General features: G+C 40.4%; 1 protein-coding gene across 21 annotated transcripts in view; it reads left to right on the forward strand.

The window, feature by feature from the left end:
• The window catches only part of tcf7l2 (transcription factor 7 like 2), a 121,072-nt gene that overhangs the window by 78,391 nt on the left and 28,739 nt on the right, over positions 1-13,942 (forward strand). The window contains exon 1 of one of the 21 annotated variants that reach the window (XM_015036062.1): positions 7,903-8,034. The exons of the other annotated variants lie outside the window; for them this stretch is intronic. Within the exon in view, the coding sequence (XP_014891548.1) occupies positions 7,918-8,034 (117 nt within the window). The 5' untranslated portion in view covers positions 7,903-7,917. Of the gene's footprint in view, positions 1-7,902; positions 8,035-13,942 lie in introns of those variants that run through there. 21 annotated transcript variants of the gene reach the window in all.

Raw genomic sequence — 13,942 nt, forward strand, 5'->3', positions numbered from 1 at the left:
TTGGAAGCCATAACTTTGGGGGAGCTATTGCAAGCGGGTTGAGTAAAGGGAATGTGTGCGCCGCGGGCGCTGTTCATTCGCAATTTTTATTTATTTTTTTTTTTTTTGTGGGACTTTTGGAGCCGAGATTTGACATTGACTCTAGGCAATGTGCATCAGCGCGAGATATACAACGGGGATCAAGCAGAAAAAACATTAAGTCTTCGTCATGTGAAATGAAGAAGAAACAAGGCCCGTGATAGATTTTTACTTTTTTTAATTCACACACTAAAATAAAACACAATCTGCTTGAAATTGTGTAAAACAGAAATATACAATGACTTTTAAGCTGATTTTTTAATCTAATTCCTTTTTTTTTTTTTTTTTATGCCGTCAAACTGAAAAACGTCAAATCATTTGTCAGGATGCGGCTGCTCCCTGACTTCTGCGGCGTCTTAATTCCACCCTTCAGCGCCACCCACTCTGAATCGCTCCCAACTAAATAAATGAAGAAGTTAAAGGGAGGGGGGGGGGAGATAAGCGCACATTAAATGTTTAACTGTCTCGCATTTATCATCTGTTTTACCCCCTCTTAATTAAACAGACGCAGCTTATCCTCGCCACTCTTCCTGCGCAGACACACGCGCTCTTCACTGCCTTTGAGCGCTGGAGCCTGAGCGCAAACACCGTCCTGCCGATGATTAATTTAGCCGTCCCTGTTTGTTTTTTTTTGTTTTTTTTCTTCTTCTTCTTTTTTTTCCCTCTGTCCTGCAAAGTTAGCAGCTCAGTGGAGGGTAAAACCTGACTTTCTGCCTCTCTCTTCTGTCTGTGCTGGATGTTTTGTTGCACATAAAATAATAATAATAATGTATTTAATTGTCAAACCCATAATAATTTAAGTTGGTGTTCCTTTCTGTTGAAAATATAAGCTACTACCTCCACCCAGTGGCACTAAGACATTATATATAAATAAATAAATATATAGCACATAGTATTAAATGCAGAATGAAGGTTTGCCTTAAGCAAAGGGGGGATGCATTTATCACACAGTAGTGCTGCTATCTCCCACTCTGCATTGTCTGTCTCATCGCCTTATTACAAGCCGTATTTGGCATGAAGAAGCTCCATCTTATCGCCGGCTCATTGTCTTTTTTGTTTGTTTTTTTTAACGCCAACAGGCGAAGCCCGTCGCCTCATGCTAGTATTTCCACATAGCGTTGCATTGTTGTTGTTTTTTTTTTCTTTCCATGCAGGTGTGCTGGTTTCTTTTGTGTCCCTGTGAATCTGAAGCTGCACCCGACTTGCCGACGCTTTGCCCGGTTTCTCGGGGGGCATCGGGCAGGCGTGGTGGTGCTGCTGGTAGGGGGATAGAAGAAGAAGAAGGTGGTGGTGATGGTGGGGGAGCAGGGAGTCGGAGCCCGAGCTCGGAGGAAGGAAAAAGAAACAGGAGTGGAATTGGGGGTTCCTCTGATGCTCCCTCTCCAGATCCGAGGAGCGGAGCGGGGATCAAAGTGGCTTGTTTTATGTGGTGGGCGCAAGACTTTGAAGTCCTCCGAGTCACCTACAGCACTCACTTCATCAAGTTCACTAGTGTCTTAATAGCAGATCAATAAATTTCAAAGTCGGAGAGTTAATTTGATACCGGCGCTGATGTGATCACGCTGGGCCGCCGAGCTGCTCTGCTCGCTCCCGTCTCCTCCTTCACCCACGCTGCAGCCGGCTCAGGCTCTCTACTCAAAATAAAACACTCTGGGGCTTTTCTCTTGCCTGTTTCTAAAACCACAAAAACAGTGAACAAACTTTTATATTTAAAAAAAAAAAAGTTTAAATAAAAAGGATTTGTAGGATTCATTTAGTGGAATTTTATTAGAAAGCTCTGCACTTTAGTTTTTTTTTATTTATTTATTTTAGGCAGTGTTTATCAATTTATTATATATATTTTTTTTTTTACAATATAGCAACAAACTTTTTAATTAAAAGTTACTTAATTGGTAGAATTTTTTGTTTTCATTTAAAGTGTAATTGTAAATTTTTAAGTTTTCTCTAACAGCTTAAATGGTTTAATTTGGCGTCTCTCTTGATGTTTTTAGCTATAACCTTAAAACTAAAACATTCTGATAAACACCAAGCTGATTTTTTTTTTTCCTTAAGCTTTAGCAAACAAACAATGGGGGGAAAAAATATAGCCGACGGCTTTTGACAATTGGAACAGTTTGTGAGAACGGAACAGTTTCTTTAAGAGCTTTTCATTTCAGTGAAGAAGAAAAAAAAAAAAAAAACATAAAGCAGCACCATCTGCATTCGATGCCGTGAAACCAGCGGCTGGCTGCGGCCAGACCTGCACCGTCAGAACAAAAGACCAATTTAATATGTTCATCTAAGGGTTGCTAATGGTATTAGGGAGCCGGCAGGGTGGTCAGCAGGGTGGTCGGCAGGAGCCCGGCGCTCCGAGGTGAAGCCCGCAGCTTGACCTCCTCGCATTCGGGCCGGTTTATGGAGCTGCTGGCGTCGCTGTGCCCCACATCTGCTATTTCTTTGTATGTGTGTGCGCGATTCTGTTGGTGCTTTTTTTGTTGTTTTTTGTTTCCTCTAAATTTAAGTTTGAGTTCTTTTCGAGAGCTGGAAACTGTAAACGAGTTTTTAAATTAACCGTAAATCAGGAAACGATGAAAAATAATCATGGATTTTTTTTTTTTTTTTTGGGGGGGGGAAAAAAACCAAAAGGTTGAGTTTAAGAAATTGAAGGAAAAAAAAAAAACAATCAGGTATTAGATGGCTTAAAAGCCTTTATGATTAAGGGATGCAGGTTTGTTGGATTTTTCTGTCTTAAAAATGTCCTGGAAAATTGACAGATGTGATTTAGAAGCACTTTTAAATCCTGCTTTGTGGCGTGTTGGATGAGACTTCGTGGAACAGTAAAACCGGCGTGTTTGACAGAGAGGATTCTCCGGGATGCAGCTGAAGCGCTGCTGTGCTGCTGCGGCGGATGCTGCTGATGCAGGCGCTGGCTCCGAGTGTGTGTGTGTGTGTGTGTGTGTGTGTGTGTGTGTGTGTGTGGTCCTCAGCGGTCGGCTCTCTGCTGGGCTCTGCCGAGACAGAGCGCCGGAGGTCCCGGGATTTTAATGAATGTTTCATGTTAAATTTAGCGCCGGCGATGTTCGCGGCGCAGCTCGCACTCGTACGTCTTATTCTTTTATTCATCTCCGTGCTCCGACAAAGGTGGAAAAAAAAATTATAAAAATGCGATCCCAGATAAGGGATGTGCTCATTTTCCCCTAAAAGAGGAAGGGGGGAAAAAAAGGGAATCTTCTTTTCATGTTTGAAATTTAATCCAAAATTTGCTGTAATTTCACAACATCCCCTTCTTTTAAAATGAATAGAATAGAGACAAAAAAAATGTAATAATCTCCTTTTTCTATTTTCTGGATGCTCCTGCTGTTGGTGCACCATGAAATCTCGCTTCATTAAAAGTGTATTAATCTTGTCTTGTCTCATGGGAGGTACCTTAAGATGATGTTGTGTCTTTTTCTTTAAATTGTTGGAGGAGAAAAAGAAAAGAAGAAGGGGAAAGAAAAAAAAAAACTTGCAGATTTGGTCCCTGTCAGTCAGAAATAATTGTGTGCTTAATCTTGTCCCTGATGGATGACTTGGAGTTCAGCAATGGGCCAGCTCCAATGACAAATACAATATTAATATTCATTAACTGCTTTGACAATGCTAATTTTGATGCAGTAGTAAAGGGCCTTTCCGAAGTTGGCGGCCAAAGCATCAGAGCTGAGCAAGGTGGGAAGATAATTTGCGCTGCTTTGCTGAGCCGAAGGCTTTTAAAGTCTTAAGCAGGGGGGAAAAAAGGCTAGGTACCACAAACAAAATAAAAGAGAAAGGGAAAAAGTTCAGACGCATTGGAAACCAGGACTGTGGAAGTAATACGATCAAGAGGCTGCTGCAAAAAATCTGACACCGCCAATGCTGCATCTTTGAGCAAATATTTTTTCCTCTTTTTTTTTTTCCTTTTTCCCCCCCTACATTTAAACGAAAAACTCGGCAACTAAAAAAAGGGGAGCACAACATGGTAAGTCAGCGCAATCTCAATTTTTTTTTCTTTTCTTTTTGTTTAATCTTTTTGATCTTTTCAATTATCGCCATTTGAAGATCAATAGTAATTTTTTCTTGCTGTGGTTAAAAGGCTCACAGCGGTGGTATAGTGGATGGTCGGATCACGGCTTTAAGAGTGGGCTTCCTCTCTTCAAGCCATCATTTGGACCGGGTTGAATTTTCTTATGCCGGCTCTTCTTAAATCCGTGCTTCGGCTTTATCTCCTTATTTGTGCCTTTTGCTGTTATTTTAGCTGCTGTTGGTTCCCGTTTCGTCTGACTTTAGAGTCCGGAGGTGCAGGAGCTTCTCTTCCATCATCATCTTGTACGGACAAATGTTTTTTTTTTGTGTGTGTGTTCTTTTTTTTATATATACTTTTGCTTGCTTCTTGAATAAAAAAAAAAATCTGTCGCATTTGTCACATTCGACGTGGCTTCAACTTCGCCCCGGATCGGGATGCTTTCTCCTCTCGGGATACCTTTTTTTTTTTTTTTTTTTTTTGCTGTTTGTGTTTTGTTTTTCTTTTTTCCTTATTTAGCATTTAATCCGGTGTGACTGGCAGTGAATGGAGCGTGGCTAGTTTTTTTGGGGAGGATTAATGACATGACGAGAGACACCCCGCTGCTCGAGTTTAGCCAAGTTAGGGCAACTCCTATAGACCGGCACTCCAGCACCTTTATGTCTGCCGAGCCGCTGAGAGAAAAGCCCTTTTCTCTCGCTGCCTCTTTTTTTTTGTTGTTGTTGTTGTTCTTTCAACTTATCAAAGAAAGCGAGATGGACACAAAAGAGCTTATTAGGGGGGGATATGAAGATGGGCGAGGGGGTGAGAGGGGAGTCCTGGTCAGACGCGGAGGAGAGCGCGTGTTTGAATGCATGGGGAGGCTGAGAGTGAGCAGCCGGCTCGGGGCCCCGGTCCCCTCTTCCACCGCTCTGGGACGGTCAGGAGCCGCTCCTGCGTGCCTCGGCTCTCGCCCCGGTTCCTCCGACCGCCGTCTTATCGGCGTAATCCATCGGGGCTTTAGCGAAGGGGGCTGCCGTAGATGAGGTGCTGCCCCCCAGTGGATTAGTGGCTGACATGGTGGTGGGAGTCTGCTTGAAGTCTGTGCACTACCATGAGTGCCAGCATGCTTGTTTTAACCAGGAACCGAGCAGCATCCCAAATACAGCTCTTTTAAATGGTAAGGCTTTTTAACATTTTAATCGCCGTGGTTTTTCACTTTCCGCCGCCTGTTTGACTTTAAATGTTATGTCCTGATTGGATTTTGCTTGCAAACTTATTTTTTTCCTGCCGTTTGTTTGGCAATTTATAACACTTATACTGCTAAGTGACAGATTGACAATTTGGATAATGAAAGGCACTGTTTGATTGCTTTGTGCTGACAGCCTGACAGCGTATTATTGCAAGACATCAAAACTAAATCTCATTTATTTATTGTACTATTTTTTTTTTATTAAACAGACACTAATTATTAATTTTATTGCTTACACTGAGGGAAATTTCAGTTTGTATTATTTTAACGTTTAAATGTACCATTTACTGTTCCATTCCTTTGCTTCTTTCGACATTAACCAATCAGACTGGATGTAATTTTGCAGGCTTTTCTTAAATAATTTGTCTTTAAACGCATTGAGAAATAATATTTTTAAAAATTGTAATTTTTTGTCAATTTTTATAGTAATTTACAAAATACAAAAGCATGGACTTTGATGTTGAATTAGTGTTGTTTTTTTCTTATTTGTTAAAACATGGATTTATTTCATAGTTGAATTCATTTCCCAGCTTTTGCAAAACTTTCTTTTTAACGTTGCTTAACTCATTTAAATTCAAAATTTAAATTAAGAACGCAATGCGCTTTTCCCCCTCCTTCTTCCCCGCTTTCTTTCTCTCTCTCTTTTTTTTTTTTTTTTTTTAAATGTCCACGTTTCTCTCGCGCCGCGGCGTCGACGCCATTGTGGCCGAGTGATTGTGAGCTGTCCATCACTCGCCGGCGAGGTGGCAGTTTACTTTGGAGCGCACACGTGGGACAAAAGGAGATGGCAGGAGCATGGCGGGGCGGCTGAATGGAGGGAGGGCAGGCAATTAGCCGCCGCCTTGTCGGAGCTCTTTTACTTGTCAAGCCGAAGCCCCGGCGCTATTGTCCGAGTTGTGTAAAGAACATTCTCGGGGGCTTTTGTTTTGGCTCCTGAGGGCCTCAGGACTGCTAGCTGCAGGCCAAGAGAAGCGCAGGGTCCTAACAGGGATGGAGAGGCTGCAGAAAAAGAGGAAAAAACGGGAAGAAAGTGGGATTCAATTAGAGGAAAAAAGTTTTTAGTTGTTTTAAGGTGCCAACTTTAAGCTGAGAATGCTGTAGAAATGTAAACGTAGCCACAGTTAAACAGTTTATTGTATAGATTCTTTTAGTATAACTTTTAATCAACACAATCCTTTCAATTATTTTTAAAAATATATTAAAAGTTACTTGTGCTCAGGGGGGAGAAATTACTTATTCAATAAATATTTAATTTGTTACGGTCATTATTTAGATTTAAGCTCTTAGAGGTTATTAAAGAGTGACAAGTGGAGATAACTGAATAATGTAAAAATTGCTATGAATTTTTCATTTATTAATATTATTTTGTCATTTTTAGTTAAAATAAATAATTGTAATCAGGAAATTATTTTTATTTTTTTTTCTTTTTGGACATTATGCATAAATGTTCGTTATTTAAAATACATATTTAAAGGGACGGCAATTTAATTTTTCTTTTTGTTGGCCATCTTTTTAAATAAAAAAAAGTAATTTTTATTTATTTGAAAACATTTTTATGTAAAAAAAAAAAATCACCCTGACTTCTCCAAATACTTTTCTTATTATTTCCTTTTCCTGTTGAAGTTACTGAATGTTTTGTAGCGGATGAAGGAGAGGTGGACAGCGAGGAGGGGCTGGAGGCCTTGTTCACAGGAACCTTGAATGGAGTTTAGCGAGGGGGGCGTCTGAATGTTAACAGAACAATTGGTCTCCACTCTAAGGTATTGTTTGTAAAACGGGGAGAGCGCAAAAGGAGAAAAACCTAAAACGAGTGCAATGAAAAGTGCCAGGTTGGTGTCAGAGTGAAGACTTGCTTCCCTCCTGAAAAGTGGGCATGAAGTCTGGGCTGTCAGCATCACACAGACGAAGTGACTGTTGGCCACACTTTGCTGAGCCTGCCCTCCCTTTGTGGATGTTGTTGTGTCTTGTTCCTTTTTTTTCCCTCCTCTCTCTTTCCTCTCTCCTGCTCTTTCCTCTTTGTTTCGATCTCTTGCTTTTGCTCGCTTTTCCTCGTAGCCAAAGCTGTTTCAAGCTGCCAGTTCGTCTCTGGGCATCCTGGAGGCGCCGCAGAGCCCACACACTAACTCACGCAGACACAGTCCTGAGACACGCAGACACACACCCGTCACACAGCGGGGATTAGTGTTAATTTTTTTTTGCCGTTTCGTGAGTGAGTTTTTCCTGCTCGTGGAAACCTGGCGTTATAGAGCGATTCCTGTTCCTCTCTGTCGTCGTTTTTCTTTTTCTTTTATTTTTATTTTTTTGTCGCCGCCATCAAAACTTACCCCGACAAAGAAGAAGAAGGAGAAGAGACCGCCGGTTTCCGTGGTGGCTTTGAAGCTTTGCAGGAACCGAGGCCTGCGTGGTTGAGATGCGCACAGCCTGGTGTGCAAATCCGGGGCGTTCGCTGGTCAGCTAGCTGCGTCACCAAACACAGCCGGGACTCTAAACACACGTGTGCAAACAGACAAAAGAAGAAGAAGAATAAAGCATCCAAAAGAGGAAAAAAGGAGGAGGAAGGGGCAGTCAAAGGAGGGGTGGGACAGAGGGGGTCATGTACCCGCGGGATGGAGTCAGGCCGGAGGAGGCGGGAGCCAAGGCAGGAGCGCTGGGCCCCGGGCTCTCGCTCCTGCAGCAGGTGGGCTGCTGGCACCTCAATCTGAGCAGCTGGGTGAGTAACGCGCCTCTGCTCCCCGGCTTCCTCGCCGTCTCTGCTGTTTCTCAAGGCTCTGAGCGGCATTTGGACAACTTTGTGCTGTTTGTGCGAGGGTCGGGGTCAAACAATCGTCTGTGCATATATGACTGTGCGCCCCGTTCGGCCCCCTCCTGTTTTTACTGGAAGCAGAAACATCCTTTGCTGCAGCAGCGTAACCTTACAGTTAGAGAAAAAAAAAATAAAGCCAAACCTTTAACTAAAGTGCGTTTGTAGTGGGTGGGGAGAGAAAGTGTCTGTAAATAGGTCCCTCTTGAAAATGAGATCTGGATCTCAACGGGGTTTACCTGGTTAAATAGAGGACATTTAAAAAAAAAATCATAAATAAATATGACAGGAGCCAGAAGCTCGGTTCAATTAACCGCTCTTCAAAATGGGAAAGGCAAGGAAACATACCATTCAAGTCAGACGGGAAACCAAACAACTCACTGCCTTTTCCTTTTCTACAATCAAATACATAATTTAAACATTTAAAACACCTGGAACTGAGACGAAGAAGGCAAAACAAAGACCAAGAAAGATTCAGTTCAGTTCAATTGAATCTACTTTATTATCTTTTGTTTAAATCCCTGGTACTACATTTATTGATGCCATGATGGTTCATACAAATTAAATTGAACTAAAACATTTTTTGAGTAACTTTTATTTAAAATTGGTCAGACTTTTGAGGACTTCCTGTTTCCCTGGGACGTAAACATGACACAGCAGAGGCCCGTTTCCTCTCCACCGTTCTTCAGAATGGGAAATACAAGAAAACATGACATCGAAGTAAAACAGGAAATGAAAACAAATGAACTCCTCACCTAAAGCTGCGAACACCTACAGTCAGACTGGCCAACGATCATTTTAAAACAGTTTTAACCGTGATAAACAAATCACCAAGGTTCATCTTACCACCATGTAAACTGATGAGCATGTAAAGGAGGTAAAGAAAAAAATCTCCAAATCTCTCTGTGAGATTATTCAGCCGTTATACAAAATACATTTATTTTAAGGCATCCTGCTTATCCTCGCCATTAAATTGTGTTATTACTGTAAAAACATAAGTAGAATAACAACAATTACTTCTAAGGTCTATTAATGTTTCAAAAATCTACAAAAAGTTTTGAAAAGTTGCCGTTTCAAAACCACTAAATTGTTCCTATGGCTTAAGGTCTTTTTGTTTGGACTAGAATCTTCTCCAGCTGCATGGAGCAATGCCCTTCCCCTACTTGTTGCTGTGCACTGCTGCCCAACTGGCTGAAAGGAGGCTATCACACTTTTGCCTCATTTATAAGAATGTCAAATTTGGCATTTGGAAATATATCCATAACATCCACTAAATGTTCACATTTTTGCTGAAGCCAAAATCAAGATAACAATTAATTGTTATAATTGTAATAATATATGCATTTTATTTTGCAAAATAGCAAATTAATGTAGTGTTTCTGTTTCTAATAAAAGCAAATAGATCATTTTATTCTACATTTATTTTTACACTGAGTCTCTGTTTGCACACAGCGGGAATCTCAGACTGGCTCTTGCTTATTTCTTATTTAATTTTATAGGAACACCCAAATTCAAAAACAGTTTTGTCAAGATCAAACAAATATCGTAAAGAAGACATTCGGAATAAACAAAAAGGTGCATCGCCGAGACATGATCATCTCAAAGGGAAACCATATTTACTCGACAAAAAAAAAAAAAATATTTGATCCAGCTCATGCCTTAACCATAAAATGTAAAGTAAGATTTCAATTTCCTCGCAGATTAACATATCCCTTTGTTAATGTCGCCTCCCAATTCAGATTCCTAATTGCTTGGCTTTCAGATGAAATTCTGAGGGGCTGATTGCATTTCAAAAGGCAGAATTCAGTCTGGCTCTTAACACCGTGATGCAACATCACCTCTTAGAGAAGCCCCCTTCAACTCAGGTATGGGGAGTTCAAGAGCCTGTTTACCCTGAAAGGGATGAGTGGGGGGGGGAGAGGAAGCTGCTTTAACACACATGCTTGTCTAAGAGGCGATTTGTCTTCACAGAATACAACAGTTCTGCCAAATAGCACTCCATATTTAAGCTATTTGATTTTATTTATCCCTGACATATCTGAGCATGTCCTTTCTGCGATTCTATTTGATGTGCCGACTATCAAAGATGGGAAGCGCAAATAAATGGTGACGAACGACTTGAAGTGCTGGCGGAAAGAGAGAGAGAGAGCGAGAGCAAGCAGGAGGAAAGGGGAGCAAAGGCTCTGGCCCACATAATATTTTTGTTCGGCGCTCTGATCAAGCAGTCGGCGTGTCACTGCAGCAAAGTGAATAGATTAACTTTTAAATATAACTCTGGTCTCCAGAGCTCCTTGGCCCTCTGAGATGCATCTTCCCTGCGAAAGAACTGATCGACTTCTTCGTATTTTTTCGGTCTTTTTAAACGTCCCGACGTAATAACAGTTACAGGTTCTGAATGTTGTGGAATAAAGACAGTCGGGTTTCGGTTCGGACATGCGAGAAGTTGCCCAAAGGCTTTCATGTTCAGTTTTACTTTAACCCGGATTTCTGGGAGTTTGGAAAGTTTGGAAAATGTCTTATGTGTTTTCCAGGTCTCAATAAGTAATAGACAGTAGTAGTAAGAAAATATCCTGTTATTCTAAACCTTCCTTCCTTGACTTTTCCTGATGGATGCAGATTTCTGGTTTTCTTTGAGACTCAAAAGATGGACAAACATGCTTCAAGCTGTTTGATAAAGGTAGTAGATTTGATTCCAGCAGCAAATCGATGAATTACGTCGTATCCAATTTCATCCAAAGCATATGTTTCTAATCTTTATTGGATTTTTACAAATTAAACAAAGTACATATTTGTCAATGTGAGCCAAAAATGATGCTAGTTGTTACTTTTGATTCATTCAATAAACAGCGATTTGACCTGCAGTTAAGATACTGACCATGGATTTATTGGTGCATCTCAATTTTATAATAAAAACTTGCCCTAAAAGTGAAGAGAACTCTGGGAATGTGCATTTGGAAAGTGTTCAGTTTGTAGGAACACTGTTTACTACGTTGGCTTGTATCTGAGCCAAATCCTGAAGTACTTGTCTGTTTGTGCTTGTTGTCGTGATATTGGGGGTGCGGGGTGTGTATTTGGAGATGAAGATCTGTTTCCGTGGAGGGGGCTTTCTAAGCCTCCCAGAGGATAACAGCGATAACAGAAACTGACGATGAGTGAAAGCAGATGATTGCTGAGACTTCCTTTTACTTTTGCTTGAATCAACTTCAAGCTTGAAGAGATGCACTAAATTAAGCACTTTCCTCAGTATTGCTTTTGTTTGTGTGTGTGTGATTTTTTTGTTTTTTTTTACCGTGTTGTGTCACTTGGATCTGGGGAAAAACACTGCGAACGTTTTTTTTTTTTTTTTTTTGCTTGCTTTAGGAATTCAGAGGCTCTCTAATCCATCACATCGCTGTCATCCTCACATCTCTGTCCGCTCTTCCCTTCCCTTCCCCTGCCCTGGCCTCACTACAGCTCATTAGCGCCCCGCAAGCTGTTGTGACAACTCATCATATCATGACATAAAGCAGAAGGACAGGGGGCTCCAGACCCCCACAGGGGCTCACAAGGTCGCCACCTTCACATTTAGGGCTCAAATTGGCCCTGCGAGGTGCCACCAGGCGGAAATGCAAGGCCAACAGCTTTTTCCTGTCCAGCCTCCACCTCTTGTGCTCCCTCTCTTTGTCTTTCTCCGTCCTGCTGTCACTTTTTCTCCTCTATCTGCCTTGTTCTGCTCCCCCACTTTCACCCCCACAGAGGGAGAACTTGAAGCAGCTCATTTATTCGTCCACTTTCAAAAGGCTTTTCTCTGTTTCCTCTTTTCTCGTACAGGAATGGGGGACATGTTTTGTTGATTCAGGCTGCTTTTCATGTGTGCAGATGCGTTTTGTTGTCATAAATTCAGTTAGTTGGAAAAAAAAGGATAAGCATCGTACCTTTAAAATGTAGTTTTTGGGACTTTTGAATCTAGTATCCTTTTCCTGAGGCTTGAAAATCTGTTTGTTTGTCATAAGAAGAGAGATGCTGGGAAGATGCAAGTCAGCAGGGGTGGCAGGAGCAGGAAGTGTTTTTATTTATTTCTTTTCTTTTCCTCCTGGCTTTTGTGGAGCAAAAAGAAGAGTCCAGTTTCCCACGTCGCCTGCTTTTGTGTCCTTCTGTGCGAGATGAGCTCGTATATTGTCCTGCTGTGGTCGTGCAGGACAGGTGCTGGAGTTGCTGCTTCCCACAGCGACCGCCGGCTGCTAGAGCAAAGTTTGTAGCAATAAACGCAGCTCATGATTTTAGCAATATTTCTGAGGAAAACCAAGAATCCCAATAAAAAAAAAAAAAAAACAAATACAAACAAAAGTTAAAATCGTTCAGGTTATTTTTTGATCATATTGTGATTTTTATGATCATCGAAGTCTGAGTCAATGGTGAAGCAATACTGAAAATGCTCCCTGTTCATGTTTTCACAAATGGATAAAAGTCTCCAACTGTGTTTTAAAAACACTTTTATATGAGCAAAGTCGTTTGGATGTAAAGTCTGGTAGGCTATAATTGTTTAAGTTTCATACTTTCAAAAACTGAATGCAAACAATGCGCAGCCCCTGATGTAGGCATGTAGATTATCACAAAGATAAAAGTAATAAAACATATAGAAACAAAAACAAGAATAATACACTGTACAGTATGTACAAGATTGTAACATAAATACTGTGTTAGGGAGGAAAAGAGCAGAAAATGTGCCCTAGTCAAAGTGACATCATCAAATCAACATTGAACAATATTATTTATTTATGCCATTATGATTTTTTCTTTCAGGCCCACTGAAAGAAAAAGAAAATCAGAATTCAGCTATTAAAGTCAGAATTATTACTCTTCTGAATTCTGAAAGAAAGTCAGAAATCTGATGAAAAGGTCCTTTAAGAAAGCCTAAAATTAAAGTAATCCTTTTGGAAATCCTCTTCCATATAAACCAGTTCAATTTTGATGAGTCTAAAAACATTCAATCATTAATGAATGATAAACAAATGCAGTCTACATTAACCAAAACAACATTAAATTGACCCTTTAGTTTAGCATTAGTAAAAAGCTATGAAGTACAATGACGTTAGTGGCTAATGGTTAGCCAGTAATTCTCACTAAAGTTTCACACTTTTTCATGGATTAAAATATTTCAGATTTTCATCTGAAGACAGTCCAAACTGTTAAAAAACTGCTAATGACCCTTATGGTTCAGGGTGAACAGTTAGCTATAAAGAAGATGCTAGCATTAGCATAGTTAGGGGTTTATAGTTAGCCAGTGGTTTTCTTACAATAGTTAATCGCTTTATGATTTTAAGATTTTAAAGAAGAAACATAATGCAGTCCAAGGTTTCTAAAAACTGAAGTGTAAGAGTTTATAATCAGTAGAAAGCTAGGGAGCAGATGCAGCGTAGTTAGTGGTTAATGACTAGGTAGTTGCAGTATTCCTGCAATATTTAATCAGCCTATATTTTTTTAGATTTTAAACCAGATGTAATGCAGTCCAGAGTTGCTAAAAACAGAAACACCTTTTTTGTAGGCATTAGGGGGCAGATGCTAATCTTAGCATCATTTATTGTTCTTGCATTGTTTGGTCACTCCAGCTAAAGATGATAAAATGCAATCCTAGCTAAAAAAAAAAAAAAAAAAGCTGAAGTAACTAAACTTTTTGCTTCTACTGCAAGCAATGAAATGTTAGCGTCACCAGGAACTGATGGTTAGCCAGCTATGTTCTCACAGTGCTTGCAAACCATTTGTACTTTGTCTTCTTTTTTAATACCCAAAATAATTCGAAATATATTATTTAAAAGTAGTGGAGGGTTTTTCACCACTT

Source organism: Poecilia latipinna, unplaced genomic scaffold (genome assembly GCF_001443285.1).
Source record: "Poecilia latipinna isolate Pla-1442-1.1 unplaced genomic scaffold, P_latipinna-1.0 Scaffold22, whole genome shotgun sequence".
Taxonomy (NCBI): domain Eukaryota; kingdom Metazoa; phylum Chordata; class Actinopteri; order Cyprinodontiformes; family Poeciliidae; genus Poecilia; species Poecilia latipinna.